Raw genomic sequence first — 19,954 nt, forward strand, 5'->3', positions numbered from 1 at the left:
GGTGCCAGGGACAGACCCAGTCACAGGCACCTCTCTGCCCACCAGGACCTGCGTCCTATACTGGCCCTCTCTGAGAACTCAGGAACACGACCCCTCGCACCCCTCCCCACCCTCAACACACACGAATAAGACAAGAAAGATGCTTTTGTGGCAAAATATTTTATTGCTGCCATCCCCCTGGTGGACATGGGGATTATGAGGGTTGGAGTCGGGCGAATCACAGCATCTTTTGAAACAGGGCGATAGCCTCATCCACCTTCCTGAGCTCGGCTTCTGTCTGCTGGAGCTGGGGGCATATAAAGGATGACAGATAGTGAGAATCCCCAAATGCCCATAATGATAGATGGAAATGTTGGTGGAGGTCATGGGAAGAACAGTTTGGGGAGGGTGTGCTTAGCTGGCCCATTCTCCACAACCCTCCCCAGCTTCTATTCCAGTATCTCTGGTCTCCAGGGTCTTGCCTTTCCCAGAGCTCTCAGTCCCCAAGGACACAAGGACACCAGAGCCTATATGCTCTGGAACCCCACCAGCTCCTTTCTGAGCAGGAGACACAGGGTTAGGCCCTAGGCCTTACTCTGTAAACTAAGGGTACAGACTGCCTGCCCCTGAGCCTCCCAGGAGGCTGCCTTCAGATGCCAAAACTAACTTTGCCCCAACTTGAATTTTTTGCCTTCGTGAGTCCCACTGTTCCTCCCTGATGAGTCCCTGACTGAAATGTCCGAGCAGCTCCAGGTACTAGGTAGGAGGGTGGATACCTGGTCTGGGACTACCGTCTTCCACCTGCTGTGTGACCCCAGGCCTGGGGGGGTGGGGGTTATACTCCTGCTCAAGGGTCCCAAGGTTCCGTGTTTCCCAGGAAGGTCTGAGCTGGGGGTTTGAGGACTGGCAGGACATGCCCACCCACCTTGGCTTCATCTGCCTTCTGCACTTCGAGGGGCACTTTCACAGGGTAGCCTGAGGCAGCACGGCGCTCCCGCAGACGCAACGCCTGCCGCTGTGCCTCACCACGCTTGGCCTGCAGCTTGCCCAGCTCTCGGGCCGGGTCCACCAGTCCCAGCAGCTGCAGGTGGACGGAGCAGCGGTCAGAGGCCACGGCCACAGCGCAGCCCTGGGGGGCGGGAGCGCCCAGGGCCAGGACGGCCACCACTCCTGCACTGGCCAGTGCCTGCACGTAGCACGACACTGCCGAGGCCAGGGCGCCGGTGGCCTCATCAGCCACTTCCAGAAAACCTGTGGGGGAAGGAGAGTGAGGCCTGGTCCCCGGCAGACAGGACTGGACAGCGGTGGGGATGGGCGGAGGGGAAGGCTCACAGTCGGGCCGGATCCGGGTGAGATTGTAGTCAGCTCGCAGGGAGCGCACAGCTCGTGTGATGCTCAGGGCCAGCTCCATAGCGGCTTCTGCCTCAGGGTCCTTCCAGCAGCACTGTGGGGTGGAGGAGAGGGTGAGACAGGCAGAGGCAATGGGCTACAGAAAGCGTCCACTGGCCATATCCGTACCTCTGAGGGCTCTGGGAAGGGGGTAACACAGAGGCTAGGCGGTGCCTGTGGAGTCCGTCTGGGCAACCTCTGGAACAGCTCTTCAGTCACGAAGGGCATGAAGGGAGAGAGAAGCCGCAGGCCAACATCCAGGCAGGTGTAGAGGGTCTGGCGGGCACACTCGGCCGACACCTGGTCTACCCCATTCAGCACGGGCTTCAGGCACTCCTGGGAGGGCAGGCATATGGCTCAGGAAGGCAAGAGTCCCAGCCTCTGACCCTCACCATGTCCAAGAAGGCTCAAATCTTGTGCTCAACACCCTGCGACTCCTCCTCACCAGGTAGACGTCACAGAGCTCATAGAGCCAGAAGCTGTACTGGGCAGTGGTGACAGCTGGGAAATCGTAGGCCTGGAACCCGTGATTGCTGAGCTTCACGGCCTCTGTCAGCCGGCTCCGGATCCAGCGGTCCACCAGGCTCTCGTGACCTCCAGGCTGAGGAAAGGGGACAGATGAACTGGGGGCCATGAGAGAACTGCACAGGGGCAGGAACCATGGGCAAATCAGAACTAATGGGGCCTGACAGTCCAAAGCAACTACCACAGCTCTAAGACTGTGGGAAGAAGGGAAAGCAGGGGGGTGAGGGAGAGCCAGGTTTCTGGGGAGCATAGTCCACACCCTGGACTTGTCCTGCAATCCCAAACTAACTACATGAAGGTTCCTGAGGGCAGAAATTGGCCTGGTCCCATGGTCAAGAAAGCCTGAAGCAGTCAAGGACATGTATGATGTGAAAGGTGGGGTGCAGTTCATGTGGCTGCCACTGCCCAGGACTTTACCTTGGAGGTAGATGAGGGCACAAAGCCCTTCCCAAGGCCACGGAGGGCAAACTTAGTGGCATTCCAGAGCTTGTTGCAAAAGTGCCGGTATCCCAGGATCCGGTTCACGTCTAGGTTGATGTCTCGACCTGGGTAGGGGTAAAGGGTGAGTCTCCCTCATTATCCCTTGGATCTATATCAGTTTGGAGGTAGGGGTGTCAGGGATGGAGGAAGGGCAGAGTTAAGAGGAATGGGGGATCTGTACCCTGAGATGTGTAAGCGCAGAGTCCAAAGCGGAGGGCATCAGTGCCACACTCGGGGATCCCTGCTGGGAAGTCAGCTTTCTGCAGGGAGGGGTCAGGGGAGCATCCTGAGCCAACCTGACCCACCCCTACTGCCCACACCCCAGCTCAGGTTGGCCTCCCTTGCCCCGTACCTGCCCTTCTTTGGCCCTCTCCACCTCACTGGGATCCAGGTTGCTGTTCAGCAACTGATCATGGAGGCCCTGAGGGTAAAGTGGGGTGGTCAGGGGCCGTGGCCATGGCCCCACATCCCTTTCCAGCTCTGCCCAACCAAGCCCCTGCACTACCTGCAGAGAGACCCCATGGATGACATCCAGGGGATCAATGACGTTGCCCAGAGACTTGCTCATCTTCCGGCCATGGGCATCTCGCACGATGGCGTGGAGATAGACCTGCAATGCAAGAAAGGAAGTTGTGACCCAATAGCATTTGGTCTGCCCCTATTGAACCTCAGGTCTCTCAGAGACTTGCCAGCCCAGCCCATCCACCGTCTTCAAGTGATTGGATGCGCCTCTCCTCTGGAAACTAAGTACACATCCACAGTGATGGGACACACTAAATCCCTAAAGACTAAATCCCTAAATCTAAATCTAAATCCCTAAGACTCCCAGCCCCATGTCTGTCCGCACCTCCCTGAAGGGCAGCCTGCCTGTGAGCTTCAGGCCCAGCATGACCATCCTGGCCACCCAGAAGAAGAGGATGTCATGGCCGGTCTCCAGCAGCGTTCCCGGGTAGAACACACTCAGGTCTTCTGACTGTGGACAAAGCAGGTGAGATGGGGGGGCCAGGCTCTCCCCTCTAACATCTCTAGCCTCCCCAGGCAGGCCACTACAGTTACCTGGTTGGGCCAGCCCAGGATGGAGAAGGGGAAGAGACCCGAGGAGAACCAGGTATCCAATACGTCCTCATCTGAAGCCAAAGTTTAGAGTTCAGGGGACATAGTGGTATGAACCAGAGCTCACGTAGGTCCACACCCAGGCCCCGCCTTGCCTTGCTGGAGAGTGATCTTGTCTGGGGACACTCCAAACTCTTTAGCTGCCTTTTCGCGGGCCTCAGCCTCACTGCGCCCGCTCACCCAGTACCGGCCATCAGGGTCCTGCCATAAGGTAGAGTCAATATACAAGAGTATCTCGGCCTTACTTGTCTCCAACCCCCAGATCCTGGAGACAACTTCTCACCTCCCCTGGGGGTACAGCCGGATCATGGACAGTGACAAAGTAGGCTGGGATGCGGTGGCCCCACCACAGTTGCCGGGAGATGCACCAGTCCCTGCAGAAAGGGGTGGCCAGAGCGGTCAGCGCAGGCCTGTGTCAGCTCAACCCTCATTACCTCCCGCCACCCTGAGCAGTCTGACGCACCGGATATTATCCATCCAGGCGTGCCACGTCCGCTGATGGGCCTCAGGCAGGATCCGGAGGTCACCCCGAGTTACAGCAGCACTGGCAGCCTGGGCCATCTCCCCACAGCGCACATACCACTGTGGCCGCAGCAGCGGCTCCACCACGTCCTTGGACCGACTGCAGGTTCCATGAGCAAAGAAAAGCCAGTTGATGAGTGCCCTAGGGCCTAGGGAGCCAGCCCCTCCAACCCAGGTGCCTCCCAGCTTACTTGCAAAGGGGCACCACCATGGGATTGTCCTCAATGCCACGGAACAGTCCCCGGTCCTTCAGCTCTGCCAGAACCATCTTCCTGGCCTCAAACCTGGGCAGGCCCTGGAGGAGACAGGCCTATCATGGCTGCCCATGCACCCTGCCCTGCTCTGTTCAGAGTGGGTCCTGTGCCATAGGTCTCACCAAGAAAGGGGGAGGTACGTTGACCAGGGCCCCGCGGGCATCCATGATGCTGATGGCCTCCAGTCCATGCCGCTGGCCAACCTCATAGTCATTTTGGTCGTGTGCAGGTGTGATCTTCACCGCACCTGGGGTGCACGTGGGGTACCGGGAACACAAGGGACTTTGTGAGGTGCCCTTCCACATGCAAACCCCCCCCTACTGAGGTCAAGGATGTGGCTCTCAAGCCTCCAACAGAGTCCACCTCCCCCTAACCTCCCCGCCTCCCTCTGGAAAGGAAGATGACCTGCCGCAGACCCTCTCCCCCTGGCCATTGGAGAGGCTCACCCGTGCCAAACTCCATGTCCACGAAGTCATCGAAGACGATGGGGAGACTCCGTGACAGAAATGGGTGCACCACGCTCTTCCCCTTCAGGTGCTGGGAAAAAGGCAGATGACAAAGACGCACAAAGTGGGGCCAGGGCAGAGCACAGAGTAAGGCCCAGGGTGTGGGCTCCATAACCACAACAGAAAAGCTACAAAAGGGGCTGGAGCATTAATTCAGTGGATAGGGCCAGTTCGATCTCTGACATCCGCCAGAAATGATTCCTGAGTGCAGAGCCAGGACTAACCCCTGAGCACTGCAGGATGTAGTCCCCCAAAAGAGCTACAAATATGCAGAGGGGTGGGGTGGGCCCTTTTTCCTCCTGGTCAGGACTCAGAATGTCCAAGCACCCCAATTCTTTCTCGAGGAATAGAAGAGTTCAAAGATGCTGATGCACATCCTCCCCTCCTATCCACTCTCACAAACCATGAACTTCTTTTCTTTTGGGAGTTACAGGAACAGGTCCTAGGGCCTCACACATGAGACGAGTGTGTCCTGTGTTGAGCCGCTGCCTACCCTAGCCCATGACCTTTCCCTAATTGTGGGGATCCTCATCATACCTGGTATCTGGGATCTTTGGGGTGCACAGCTACAGCCACGTCTCCCAGCATGGTCTCAATTCGAGTTGTTGCCACCACCACTTCCTCATCGCTGTCTGGGGTGACAGGAGGCTTGTGGTCTGAGTGCTGGCGCCATCCCTCCACATACCCCCCAGATCAGAATGCTGGTGCCCCGGCCCTCACCTGATCCTTGGACCTTGTAGGCAAAGGAGATGATGACTCCAAACTCCACCTTCTCCTTGTAGCCAGGCACGGTAAGCAGGGTCCGACCTGTCAGCTCCTTCTTATCCACCTGGAGAAGAGGTTATTGGAAGCAGCTCTGGGCTGGTGTTGGGGCTGGGGCTGAGTCAGGCATAGGTGTGGGTACACACCTCAATGTCAGAGATGGCAGAGTTGAGGGTGCAGGACCAGTTGACAAGACGGGTACTACGGTAGATGACGCCCTCATCATGGAGTCGGATGAAGGCCTCTGTCACTGCTGCTGAGAGTTTCTGGGAGTGCAGGGGAGTCATACAGAGAAGGAGGGACAAAAGAGTGGTGAGGTGGTGCCTGTGTGAAGCCCCTACCCAACATACACATTCTTTGTTTTTGTTTGTTTGTTTGTTTTGGGGTCACACCCAGCAGTGCTCAGGGGTTACTCCTGGCTCTACGTTCAGAAATCACTCTTGGCAGGCTCAGAGGACCATATGGGATGCCAGGGTTCGAACCACCAACCTTCAGCATGCAAGGCAAATGCCCTGCCTCCATGCTATCTCTCCAGCCCCCAATATACACATTCTTAAGCTAAAGGAGAGAACTTCTCACAGGGGTGCAGGCCATGGCTATTCAGGACAGGGAAATGGGGGCCAGAAGCAACAGTCCCAAGTCCCTTGGCAGAGACATCTGGAAGCTCAGACACCACAGGACAGAAGGCCCCTCACTGCTGTCTGGAGGGGTATCAGCATCTGAGCAGATAGCCAGGAAGACAAGGAGGGAAGTGGGGTCTGAGAGGTCACTTCCTATGAGCCCAGATGCCTCTACTCTGCCTAAGACTGGCCAACTCACAGGGTCCATGGTGAAACAGGCTCGATTCCAGTCCAACGAGCTGCCGAGCTTCTTCAGCTGGTGGTAAATTCGGTCACCTTTCCTACAAGTGTCCAGACAGGAAGGGTCAATGCTCAGGCACGGGCCAGAGGGAGACCGAGGGTGTCTGATGGGCAGCAAGGGGACCGGCCACGCATCTGGAAGGGCCCTAGTGCCTCAGGGATGCCAGACTCACTCTTCCTTCCATTTCCAGACCTCCTGCAGAAAGGCCTCTCGGCCCAGCTGGTGCCGGTTCACACGCTGTTCACGCCAGAGTTTCTTCTCCACCACCACCTGCGTGGCAATGCCCGCATGGTCACAGCCAGGGTTCCACAGAGTGGTCTCCCCACGCATGCGGTGCCTATGGGAAGCATAAAGGAGCACAGTGATCAGCCCTGTGGAGCTCGCACAAAGGGTGGAGATTCTGGGAAGAGGGTCCACAATGAAGGAAAGATAGGGGTGGAAGAAAGGGACCTTCCTGACTCTGGTTGCTTTGTTTTGGGGAGAAGTACATCCTGCAGAGTTTAGGGCTTATTCCTGGCTCTGCATTCAGGGAATTCCTTGTAGGGCTTAGGGAACCATATGTGGTGCTTGAGGAATGAACTTGGGCCAGCCACATGCAAGGCACCTACTTGCTATACAATGGCTCTGGCCCTGATCTTCTTAAATCTAAATTCACTGTATGGGAGGAATATGTGCAAGAAAGGCCAAGACAATCTGGCATGAGAGCAAAAAGGGGCCAGAGAGAGACACATAGATGACACTTCTATCACTAAAAAAAGGACAAGCTCTGGGGCCGGAGAGATAGCATGGAGGTAGGGCATTTGCCTTGCATGCAGCTGACTCGGATTTAATCCCCAATATCCCATAGGGTTCTCCGAGCACTGTCAGGAATGACCTCAGAGCACCACTGGCTCTAAAACCAAACAAATAAGCAACAATAAAACAGAAAACAAAACAAGTAAGGGGCTGGAGAGACAGCACAGTAAGTAAGATGACTGCCTTAGGTTTGATTTCCAGTACCACATATGGTTCCCCAAGTCCCACCAGAATGATCCTTGGACTAATCCCTGAGCCCCACCAGGTGTGGCTCAAAAACAAACAAAATTATAAAAGAACAAAAGTGAAACAACAAGTGAAAAAAAAAAGTGAAAAATAAAAGAAGTGAGACACTATTTTGGAGAAATTGACTGGAAGCTGGTACTACCCTGGGGAACGAATCAGAGATGAATGAGTCTCCAATGCCACATTTGGGGGCAACGAATACAGTTTATTCTTCAGCTTTATCCTAAATGGCACATAAAGCAATAAAACACATGGGGCTCAAGAAATAAAAGGCTAATACGGTCTCTGTCCAACGTCCTCAAACTTAGTCAGGGGTAAGTCCTGAGTACCACTGAGTGTGGCCCTAACACTCCCCCCAAAACAATCCCTAATAAACATGAATCAACATTTGTGATCTTTTAGAACCGCTAGACATGTTAATACAGGTGAGAGAAAATTATTACAGAAATGCAACAATGATGTATTAATAAATTATCTTCAATGACTCATCAAACTGTACAGGATTCATTACTTGGGAGATTTTGTTTATCCCCATGATGTTCACATCTCCTAGGGGACAGAAATCATAGAAACTGTATTCTCTTGCAGACAAAGACACTCAGAATTGTGGTTTACGTGTCGTAATGAACAAGAACATATAGACATGTCTGTTGTTTTTTTTTTTTTTGGGGTCGGTGAGGGTTAGGGACACACCCAACAGTGCTTAGTAACTGCCAGCTCTGGGCTCAAGGCTCCTTAGGGACAATAATGTACTAACAGTGATACCACCGAAAAATCTCTCTGGGTCCTAAGGAGAACATGTTTTATAAAGATGTTGCCAAGGAAGCATAGGAAATAAAGATAGAGCCAGAGATATACTCAAAGATCTGTTGCTCTGTTGCTATCAGAGCGATAGCACAGTGGTAGGGTGTTTGCCTTGCATGTGGCCAACCCAGGACTGACCCAAGTTTGACCTCTGGCATTCCATATGGTCCCCTGAGTATACCAGGAGCAATTTCTGAGCACAGAGCCAGGAGTAACTTCTGAGCACCAATGGTATGGTTCAAAAAGCAAAACAAAAACAAAAACTAAAAAAGATCTGGTGCTCATGGTCCTGAGACCTCAGAGAGTGATTCTCAAGCACTGGGATAGAAATAGTGGCACACAGCCAGATGTGGCCTCCAAACAAAAATTGTTTCAATAAGAAAACAGTCATTCTTGGTGGGCTTGAACTCATGTAAAGTTCAATGGTTGGCTTCATATAAAGGCAAGTACCTTGCCTGCTGTACTCTCTCCAGCCCTGTTTCACTATAAATTATCTTTTGGGGCCTATATAACTTTGACAAAAAGAAAATTGAAAAAAGAAATATGTCACTATAATATTCCATTGTTGGAGACAATTCATGTTACTTTTTTTTGGTTTTTCGGGCCACACCCGTTCGATGCTCAAGGGTTACTCCCGGCTAAGTGCTCAGAAATTGTCCCTGGCTTGGGGGGACCATATGGGACATCAGGGGATCGAACCGCAGTCCTTCCGTGGCTAGCGCTTGCAAGGCAGACACCTTACCTCTAGTGCCACCTCACCGGCCCCAATTCATGTTACTTTTACTTACAAAGTGTTGCTATTTAAAAAGTGAAGACAGAGCAAGTAGGGCATGCCCTGCACCTGGACCACCCAGGTTCGACCTCCAGCATCCCATATGGTCCCCCAAGCCTACCAGGAGTGATTCCTGAGTGCAAAGACAGGAATCTATGCTATCTCTCCAGCTCAGTAATGAGTTTCTAATAGGTTTCATTTAAGTAATGAGCTTTTTAGCTTGTTTTTGGGTCATTATCAGGGTCTATTTCAATTTAGTGCTCAGGAGATATTCTAGTAGTGCTCAGGGGACCAGGTGCAGTGCCAGCGATGGAACCAGGCCCTCTGCATGCATGTGCTTAGTCCATTGAGCTCTCTCCTGCTCTAACTTTTTTTTGGGGGGTGGGGGAGGAGTGTATTTTTGGGACATACCCAGTGGTGCTCAGAGGTTACTCCTGGCTCTGCACTCAGAAATTACTCCTGGTAGGCTTGGGGGACAATATGGGATGCTGGGGATCAAACTCAGATCAGCTGTGTGCAAAGCAATGCCATATCTGCTGTGCCATCTCTCAGGCCCTACTTACAAATTTCTTTCTTTTTTTGGCTCCCTGGACCACACTTGTTGGCGCTCAAAGGTTATTCCTGGCTCTGTGCTCACTCTTGGCAAGCTCAGGGAACCATATGGGATGTCAGGAATTGAACCTAGGTTGACCACGTGCTAGGTAAATGCCCTATCTGCTGTACTATTGTTCTAGCACTTCACTAACATCTTTTTTAACGACTGTTACTTTAAGACTTTGGTAAGATGATTTTCTCATGTAAATAATTGTACTCAAATGGTTCAAATTCCTTGCAAAATGCAAAATTCAGGGCCTGGAGTAGCCTAAAAGGTCTGGGGCACATGCTTTGCAAACAGGATTCCCATTTGTTCTCTTACATTGCATGGGACTCAAGAGTATATCCAAGAGGGGATCTGTTCCCCTAGTTCCTTTCAGAATCTAAATATGACCTTTTATCCCTCCAATGCCAAGAATAGGTGATATACTGATATCCAGGTAAGATTTTCTAACCCAATCTAGTAAAACACTAACAAAAAATTAGGCAGAGCACTCAAAGAGCTGGAACACAAGCTTCTAAGTATGAGGTCTGGAGTCCCAGCCTCAGCATCAAATAGTTCTCTGAGCACTACTACGTATGGAACTAGAGTCCCAAGCACCAACTAGGTGGTACAAAAAGTAAATTAAAATATAAAAAACTCTGATTTCTTTTTCTTTTTCTTTTTTTTTTTTGGGACACACCCGGCGGTACTCAGGGGTCACTCCTGGCTGTCTGCTCAGAAATAGCTCCTGGCAGGCACAGGGGACCATATGGGACACCGGGATTCGAACCAACCACCTTTGGTCCTGGATCGGCTGCTTACAAGGCAAACGCCACTGTGCTATCTCTCCGGGCCCAAAACTCTGATTTCTAAAGACAGAAACTTGTTTATAATACTTTTATATAGTGTTAGGGATCAAACCTGGGGCATCATATATGTAAGTTAGGTACTAATGACTTAAAATGGGAAAAAAAGACCTACCCTTTTGGGTTTTGGGTCATACATACCTAGTGATACTCAGGGCTTACTAATGGCTCTGTGCTAAGGGATCGATGGTGGGAATTGAACCCCCAGGTTGGTCACATATAAGGCAAGGGCCCTATCTGCTATACTATTGCTCTGGCCCCCCAAAATACTTCTGGGCCAAAGAGACCGTATAGAAGTTAAAGCACTTGCCTTCCATGCGGCTGACCCCAGTTCAATCGCTAGCCCGATATATGGCCCCCCAAGTCTGGGAGTAAAGAACCAGAGGTGGCACTTGAGCACCACTAAGTGTAGACCCCAAAAGAAAACCTCATTTGCTTTTAAATAAATATACTTAATATTTTTATTTTGGGCTACATTCAATGAAGGATACTGAACTTGGGGCTCCCACGTACAAATCAAATGCTCTCTCTTTTATTTTCTTTTTCTCTTTCTACAATGCTCAGGGCTTATTCCTGGTTATGCTCAAGGATTACTCTGGGCAGGGCTTATGTGGTACTAGGAACCAAACACAGAGGGCTGCATATGAGAAAGCACTTTCTCCACTATTCTCTCTCCAGCTGCATTGTCCTGCTTCTTTCAAAAATAAAAAAAGTTGGATCTAGAGTGATAGAACAGCAGGGAGGACACTTACATGTGGCAAACCCAAGTTTGAACAACACCAAGTCCTGCCAGAAGTGATACCTAAGCAAGAGGCAAGAGTAGGCCCCGAGGCTTACATAAATAGCTTAATGACACAGCTTATAAAATTAGAAAATGATCAACAAAAGGAATAAAAAATAGGTAGGCAAAAGGAAATAACAAAGCTAGAGCAGAAACACAAAAATGCAATACAAAAGTGCCTTCTGCACACTTATATTCATTGCAGCGCTATTTACAGTACTTGGAATCTAGAAGCAACCAAGATGCCCTTCAACAGATGAATAGCTAAAAAAACCGTGGTACAGGGGCCGGCGAGGTGGCGCTAGAGGTAAGGTGTCTGCCTTGCAAGCGCTAGCCAAGGAAAGAACCACGGTTCGATCCCCCGGTGTCCCATATGGTCCCCCCAAGCCAGGGGCAATTTCTGAGCGTGTAGCCAGGAGTAACCCCTGAGCATCTAACGGGTGTGGCCCAAAAACAAAAAAAACAAAAAAAAAAAAAAAAAAAAAAAAAAACCGTGGTACAGGGGCCGGAGTTGGAGCACAAGTGGTAAGGTGTTGGCCTTGTACATGCTAACCTAGGATGGACCATGGTTCTATTCCCTGGCATCCAATATGATCTCCCAAGGCAGAAGCAATTTCTGAGCACATAGCCAGGAGTAACCCCTGAGTGTCACTGGGTGTGGCCACCCTCCCAAAAAAAACGGGGCAGGAGTGGTGGTACATCGGTAGGGCATTTGCCTTGCAAGTGGCTGACCTAAGACAGACCACTGTCCCCCAAGCCAGAAGCAATTTCTGAGCACATCGCCATGAGTAACCCGAGTGTCACCAGGTGTGGCCCAAAAAACAAAAAACAAAAAACACACAAAAAACACAGCTGAATGGCTAAAGAAACTATGGTACATATACACAACAGAATATTATGCAGCCAATCAGGAAAGGTGAAGTCATGAAATTTTCCTATACATGGATGGATATGGAAGGTATTATGCTGAGTAAAATAAATCAGAGGGAGAGAGATAGACACAGAATAGTCTCACTTATCTATGGGGTTTAAGCAAAATAAAAGACATTACTGTAATAATGCCCAGACAACAGAGATGAGGGCAAGAAGGACTGGCTCACAATATGAAGTTCACAACAAAGAGTGATGAGTGCAGTTAGAGAAATAACTATACAAACAACTATCATGACAATGTTAATGAAAGAAGTAAAATCCCTGTCTTGAAACAGGCAGGGGATGGGGAGGAGGAAGGTGGTGGGAATGTTGCACTGGTGAAAGAGGGTGTTCTTTTTTTTTTTTTTTTTTTTTTGGTTTTTGGGCCACACCCGGTAACGCTCAGGTGTTACTCCTGGCTATGTGCTCAGAAGTTGCTCCTGGCTTGGGGGACCATATGAGACACCGGGGGATCGAACCTCGGTCCGTCCAAGGCTAGCGCAGGCAAGGCAGGCACCTTACCTTTAGCCCCACCGCCCGGCCCCAAGGGTGTTCTTTTTTATGACTGAAACAACTACAAACATTTTTGTAATCATGGTGCTTAAATAAAGATTTATTTAAAAAAATCCAAGAGTAAGCCCTGAGCACCAGCAGTGCTACCCACCCCCCAAACGCTCAAAAAAAAAAAAAAAAAAAAAAACACAAAAAGAATAAAAATAAGTACTGGGGTCGGGGAGAGAGTTCAATGGCTGGGTCCACCTGAATCTACCACCTGGCTGCCCAGCCAAGCAATCCCTGACCACCACAGCAGAACACCCCAAGCACCATGAGATGTTCCCCCCCCCCCCAAACCCTAACATTACAAACAAAAAAAGAAAAGACAACAGGGATGGGATTGTGGCTCAGGAATAGGAGCACCCATCCTGAATGTGAGAGGCCCTAGGCTGGGTACTAAGAACCAAGTGTTCCCCGCAGCCCCTTCAAGCAGCCCCACCTTAGAGTATGAGGCATTAGGAAAATATAAAACCAACTCTTCAAAAAAATAAATATGACACAGGTTTGCTCGTTATCAGAAATAACAGATACAAAAAAAAAAAAAGAAAAAGAAAAAGAAATAACAGGGGCCGCTAGAGGTAAGGTGTCTGCCTTGCAAGCGCTAGCCAAGGAAGGACCACTGTTTGATCCCCTGGCGTCCCATATGGTCCCCCCAAGCCAGGGGTGATTTCTGAGTGCTTAGCCAGGAGTAATCCCTGAGCATCAAACGGGTGTGGCCGAAAAACAAACAAAAAAAAAAAACCAGATACAACTTCTTTGTTTAGGAGATTAGTAAGAGATTAGCAAGAGAAAGATCAGTACACTGGGAAGGGTTTAAGTAAAACAGAAATAAAAAGACTCCATTATAGTATTATATTTCACACTGAAATAATTAAAGCAGTGAAAACAAAGGAAGTGAGTCTAGGCATAGAAACAAGGAAAGAAAGCTAAGATAAACTAATTCTCTCTCTGTCAGCCCAGATAAACTGTCCCTCTCTTATATCTCACTCTCCTTTCTTCCCTCCTTTTCCCTCCTCTCTGTTTTTGGGTCATATATGGCTATGTTCAGGGGTTACTCCTGGCTCTGCATTCAGGAATCATTCCCGATGGTACTTGGGAAACTGGGATGCTAGGGAATAAAATGGCTCAGGGGACCATTATGGGTGCCAGAGATCGAACCCAGGTTGGCCTCGTGCAAGGCAAACACCTTACCCACTGTGTGACAGTTCCAGACCAGGAAACTTCAAGTTTGTGTGTGTGTGTAAAACACATCTAGTGAAGCTACACAGGGTATTTGCCTTGCATGCGGCCAATCTGGGTCAACCCTAAGCATGGCCAGAAATAATTCAAAGTATAATTCTGAGTACAGGAGTAATGCTCAGGAGTGAGCCTTGAGCATTGCCAGGGGTCAAACGGGAAAAAATAAAAAAAGGACACATTATATAGCAGTGCCAAGAATCAAAACTGGGTCAATCACATACACAGTAAGATAATTCCTGTGTAGCTACCTGGCCTTAATTTTTCTTTTTCTTCCCTCTTTTTTTGGGGGAAGTACACTGGTGGTACTCATAAGTGACCCCTGACAGTGAGTGGGAGGATCTTACACAGTGCTGATGAATCAGATCACTGCATACAAGGCAAGTACCTCAAGTTACATCTACAGGCCTGACATTAATTTCTTACAAGAATATATTTACGGATTTCTTACTTAATTCAAAGTGTCAATCTTGCTACTAAGCAAGAGAGATTTCATATGGGATTCTAGTTCCTTGATTAGGGAAAAAAAGCTGATGGGACCACTGCTCTGGGGAAAGATCTGCCACCACTAGGGGTCAGAGCTGAGGGCCAACAAGGAAGGGAGGCTAGAAAAAAGAAGGGTGCAACAGGAGAGAACTGAGAGGGCAGAGGGAACTGCAGGGTGTGGGGACAGAGGCTCACCATCGGGTCAGAGAGTCCTGGATGGCGTTGGTGAGTGCATGGCCCAGGTGCAGGGAGCCTGTGACGTTGGGGGGTGGGATGCACATCATGAAGATGCCCCGGGGATTTGGTGCTGACACGCTGGAACGCTGGTGAGGGGAGAAGGATGATGCATGCAAAGGTCTCCTGTCACTTCAGCCAGGCTGCTCCTGGCCATGTGGCCCGCAGCTCTACCCTGCCCATTCCCTCGCCAGACCCAAAGGACATTGCCCACTCACCCCATACTCTGGCTTAAAGAAGCCCTGTTGCTCCCACCACGGGTACCAAGCAGCCTCCACGTACTGAGGGCTGTAAGAGTCCGGCATGGCGCCACTGACATCTGAGAGAGAAAACAGGGAGGTTCATGCCATGGCTGACAGGTGGCAAAAGGGATCTGGGCCAATAGAGAAAGGCCTAGACTTGTGGGCACACATCACAAGCTGCCCTGGAAGACTGAAGGGTGCTGCAAATCCTCACTCAGTAAAGGGGGGGGGGGGCTTCCCTTCCTAGTACCTTTTTGATTGGTTTTGATTTTGGGTCACACCCAGCAGTACTCAGGACTTACTCCTGGCTTTCTGCTCAGGGATCGAACTCGAGTCAGCCCTGTGCAAGGGAAGGGCCCAGTCTGCTATACTATCGCTTCAGCCCTAGTACCTTTCTTTTCCCCAGGTGGAGTTGGGAGGTCATAGGTAATGACCCCAGGATCCCGCTTCTCCCTCTTCTCTGGTTTTGGTTTCTTCTGCTTGGAAGAGAAAATTATTAGCCCAGTAAGGGGCAATTTACCGGGGCCCTTGCACCTAGCTTCACCCTGAGCCACTTACCTCCCCTGAAGGCGGCTGCTGCTGCTGCTGGATCTTCTGTTTATTTTGGAATTTCTCTAGCTTTTCCCGTTTCTTTGCCTCTTTCTTGAGTTGAGCAGCTGTCTTTGGGGGTGCAGAACCCTCAGGGCCTGGAGATGCAGAAGCACAGACTGCTTAGAACCTAATGTAGGGGTGTTAACCACTCTGACAGGCTATTTCAAACTTTAGGGTCTCCCAAACCTGTCCCAAGTATCCCTAAACCCTAGACTCATAATTCTCCATCCCTAAGAGGAAAAGGAAGTGAGCATTTATATAAGTCCTAGAGGACCACCCTGCTCCAGTCCCCACCATCCTCACCTGCCGGTTGTGAGGCAGGCCTGGTGCCTGAATACAGAACTACTTCTCCCAGGACTGCCCGGAATTCTGGCTGCTGGACACAAGTGGTAAACCAGCGGGTCACATTACCCCAGATCCGACGTGCAGCAGGGTCCAGGACCTAGGATGGGGAACAGATAAGAACTGTCCTTGGTCACCCTACTCCACAGTAGGGAGCCGAAGGGAGCTGCCCTCCTCCCCGAGGACCCAATGACTCACGTATCGGAAAGGCAGGAGCAGGGCTGTGACAGCTGCCAAGTCAGCCAGAGTGGGGGCCTCCCCAGCCAAGTAAGTGTGCTGCCGAAGCCACTCTTCCAAGGGGCTGAGGGCCTTACCCAGGGCCCCCAGCGCGGCCTAGAAAGAACCAAATGGGTAAGAGGCATAGCTTGGTCCCCCTCAGGCCCTTAGCCCCCACTGTGTGGCCTTTTTCCATTCTATTTCTTTTTCTTTTCTTTCTTTTTCTTTCAGGGTCTCACTATGTTGCCCAAGCTGAAGTGCAGTGGTTATTCACAGGCGCGATCCCACTACAGATCAGCATGGGAGCTTTGACCTGCTGTTTCCGACCTGAGCCGGTTCGCCCCTCCTTAGGCAACCGGGTGGTCCCCCGCTCATGGGAGGTCGCCATATTGATGCCGAACTTAGTGCGGACACCCGATCGGCATATCACACTGCAGCCCAGAATTCTTGGACTCAAGCTATCCTCCAGCCTCAGCCTCCTGAGTAGCTGGGACTACAGGTGCATGCCAGCCACCATGCCCAGCTTCACTCTATTTCTATAATCACTATCTTTGAGGCCAATTTATTCTTCACTAAAATATATTAAATAAAAATACTTCCCATTCAGGGACCAGAGCAATAGCACAGTGGTAGGGTGTTTGCCTTGGACAAACCTGGGTTCAATCCCAGCATCCTATACCAAGCCAAGAGCAATTTCTGAGCGCATAGCCAGGAGTAACCCCTGAGCATGTGTGGCCAAAAACCAAAATCAAACAAACAAAAACCCCAAAAACCAACCACTTCCCATTCAGGAGCTGGAGAGAGTATAGTAGGTAAGGGGCTTTTCCTTGCTCACAGCTGATCTAGATTTGGTTGCTGGCACCCCATATGGTCACCCAAGCTCTGCCAGGAATGGTGAGTATACATAGAGCCAAGAGTAAACCTGGGCACCACAAGGTGTACCCCCACAAAACAAAAACAAAAAAACAACTTTCCCATTCATTCAATAAAGGACACTGAAAATTTGCTATGTATCAGGTATAAGATATTAAGCACAAGAAGGTAGAATAAAGATAATAAGAGGTATCATAGTAATTGCTCAACAAATACTTTTTGTTTTGTTTTTTTGGGCCACACCCAGTGACGCTCAGGAGTTACTCCTGGCTATGTGCTCAGAAGTTGCTCCTGGCTCAGGGATCATATGGGATGCTGGGGATCGAACCAAGGTCTATCCTGGGTCAGCCATGTGCATGGCAGATGCCTTACTGCTGTGTTATCGCTCCGGCCCTTTAACAAATACTTTTTAAGTACAAGTCAGGAATAAGGAGATAACTGAACAGATGGAGCTTTTGCCCTGGTCTAGTTTACTTTCTAGGAAAGGAGACAATGGATGTGCAAACCTACAATGCACTGTCCTAGTTTTCTCTGTAGGTGTTATGAAGTCTCCAGGCTGAGGGGGGCAAAAGGATTTTAAAGGGGCTTCGGTCAAATAGGGTAATCAAGATACAAGGAAGCAAGGAACTAAGTCACATGTTTCATTCATGTATTCATTCACAGAGCGCATCTGCCATGCGGTCAGTATTCTGCAAGGAGGCAGTGTTAGAATAATCCTGAAGCACAGCTCCATTCTGGAAGGATATAGAATTACAATGGGTGGAGGGGATTATCATTCCTTTTCCTAACCCATCCACTCCATTCCATCCTCATTTCATTTCTCCTCATCTCCCAGTCACTGTCATCTCTCCAGGTGGACCTGCTTCTCCTCTACTTTGGGTAGACTTTTTCTATAATTCACAGGAACCTCTATCCTCATCAATTTTAGATTTACAAAATTCCAGGGACTTACTGTAAGGGGCCTGGTACTACTATAAAATGCTCTGCATGTATCCTTCAAATCGTTTCCAGATGATTCTGAATTCCTACAAACTTCTGTTTAAAGAGACTATACTAGGGGGCAGAATCATAGTATGGCGTTTGTCTTGCACGCATTCAACCAAGTACAATTCCTGCCATCCCATATGGTTTCCTGAGCCTACCAGAAGTGATTTCCGAGCACAGAGCCAGGAATAACCCCTGAGTGCTGCTGGGTGTTGCCCCTACCAAAAGGCGACTATAATAAATGATGTGTCTTCTTCTCTTTCTCCTTCCAACTTGAGCTTGCGGAATCCGGGGGGCCATTCCAGCACTACTTGGGCAACCAACTGGCAGGTGGGGGCCATGTGGTGCTGAGGACTGAATGGATCGGGCATATGCTAAGCTTGAGCACTAACAACAGTACATTCTCCGGGTCCTGCACATATCATTTTATCTCATCTCCAGAGAAAAATGAAAGTTCTCAATGGCGGAATCCACAAACCCTGAGAGTTTTAAACAACAGCAGGTGACAATCTAGAAATTTGATCTGCCCAATTCCCATACCAATGACAAGCAAGTTTTGCTCCCTACTAAATCTCCCCCCATTCTTGCTCTGCTTTTCTCACCACTCACCTGGGGGTCCTGGGCAGACACCCGGAGTCCTAAGGCTGGCAGGGTGGCTCCGCAGGCAGCTGGGATGAGCTCGGTGTCGGCGTAACTGACCCACTGCTGGACAAGCACTGCGGCCCGGCTTCCCCCGGGGCCCCCCAAACCTGCCGGCCACAGCAGCTGGCTTACAGCTGTGGCTCCCCACACCCAGAGCCCCCCGAGCCCTCCTTGCTCCAGAGCAGGCAAGCGGGGTGGGGGGAAAGGCGTCCTGCTGGTGGGGGGCGGCTGGAGACAGATGCGGGGGTGGGCTCCCCCCCAGCCGGGCCCCTCTCCCGCCTCGCCGTAGCGCGCAGCGATGAGAGCTCGGAGGCTGGGGAAGGCGTCCGGGTGCGGGGAGACGTAGAGGATGGACATGGCTATGGATGGGGTCTGAACCAGGTGGCCAAGACCTGCAGGGGAGAGAGAACGGGTTGCCTCAATGGTTCAGATGTGTGCTAAAGGGGATCTTAACTGCCATAGACACTTGAGCCCCCGCTGTGATGGAATGACAATCAGCATCTAGGCCAGGGGGGGTCAGAGGTGAGAGGTCATCCTGGGGTCGCATATGGGCGTTGATGGAAGCTTCTCATCACGGCCCTGGAGTCCCCGGCGTCCGGCCTCAGGTACGTACTGGAGGTTAGTTCGGGCCGAGCCGGACGCCGGCCGAGTGGCCGGGGTGTTGGAGTCAGGCAGGCAGGCGTGGGGGGTGATGGTCCTCCCGGCAACCCCCAGATTCCAGCACCGGCCACTGGGGCCGTCGGTGCCCACGTGTTCCTCCCCCTTTGTGACAGGAGCGTTTCCGGGTCGGCGGGTCCTGGCTCGGGCGGCCGCGCTCCGCCTGCTCGCGGCGCGGCGAAGGGCAGCCCGGCCCGGACCCCGGAATGTCCGTCAGGCACCGCCGCGGGCACCCGCGTGGGGTCCTCGGCGGCCGGCGGCGGCGGGGGCGCGGGAGGGGTCAAGCGTCCGGAGCGGGCTCTGGAGGCGGAAGTTGTAGGCCCCGCCCCGCCCAGAGCCTTGTTCTCCTCCAGTGGAGACACATGCTCGCCTTGGTAGCGGGAACTCGAATGGGAGGGAAGGGAGGGAGGAAAAAAGGGAGGAAGTTGGGTCCAGCCCACCCCAGAATCGAGAACCCATTTTTTTATTTTAATTTTTTTTGTTTTTTTGGGTCACCCAGTGGAGACACACGCTTGCCATGGTAGCGGGAACTCCTACCTCCTGAATGAATGAATGAATGAATGAATGAACGAATAAATTGGAAGGAAAGAAGAAGGAAGGAAGGAAGGAAGGAAGGAAGGAAGGAAGGAAGGGAGGAAGGGAGGGAGGAAGGGAGGGAGGAAGGGGAAGGAAAGAAATAGGGGTCTAGCCTACCCCAGAATCGAGAACTCATTTTTTTTTTATTTTATTTTTATTTTTTTGGGTCACCCAGC

General features: G+C 51.0%; 1 protein-coding gene across 1 annotated transcript; it reads right to left on the reverse strand.

The window, feature by feature from the left end:
* Positions 1-143: 143 nt before the first annotated feature.
* VARS1 (valyl-tRNA synthetase 1) lies at positions 144-19,320 on the reverse strand. Its single transcript, XM_049765146.1, has 30 exons — positions 19,159-19,320; positions 18,513-18,937; positions 16,029-16,163; positions 15,792-15,930; positions 15,456-15,583; positions 15,289-15,376; positions 14,874-14,974; positions 14,617-14,744; positions 6,564-6,728; positions 6,350-6,431; positions 5,677-5,796; positions 5,489-5,597; positions 5,306-5,400; positions 4,709-4,799; positions 4,385-4,509; positions 4,200-4,303; positions 3,950-4,108; positions 3,770-3,860; positions 3,582-3,687; positions 3,430-3,500; positions 3,221-3,346; positions 2,879-2,983; positions 2,726-2,794; positions 2,555-2,633; positions 2,311-2,438; positions 1,814-1,969; positions 1,498-1,704; positions 1,312-1,423; positions 905-1,230; positions 144-286 (listed from the first exon to the last, which is right to left on the reverse strand). Exons 2-30 carry the CDS (start codon positions 18,900-18,902, stop codon positions 218-220), a joined length of 3,804 nt encoding a protein of 1,267 aa, XP_049621103.1. The 5' UTR covers positions 18,903-18,937; positions 19,159-19,320; the 3' UTR covers positions 144-217.
* Between the last annotated feature and the right edge of the window lie 634 nt (positions 19,321-19,954).

This window comes from Suncus etruscus, chromosome 18 (genome assembly GCF_024139225.1).
Source record: "Suncus etruscus isolate mSunEtr1 chromosome 18, mSunEtr1.pri.cur, whole genome shotgun sequence".
Lineage (NCBI taxonomy): Eukaryota > Metazoa > Chordata > Mammalia > Eulipotyphla > Soricidae > Suncus > Suncus etruscus.

Excerpts from the sequence above, each read along its gene's own strand:
- VARS1 (XM_049765146.1), bottom strand. The coding sequence starts at position 18,902 with ATGTCCATCCTCTACGTCTCCCCGCACCCGGACGCCTTCCCCAGCCTC. Across the intron at positions 14,975-15,288 it reads TCCACCTGGGGAAAAGAAAG|ATGTCAGTGGCGCCATGCCG; the intron begins GTACTAGGGCTG and ends TTTCTCTCTCAG. Across the intron at positions 5,797-6,349 it reads CCTGTTTCACCATGGACCCT|AAACTCTCAGCAGCAGTGAC; the intron begins GTGAGTTGGCCA and ends CTGCACTCCCAG.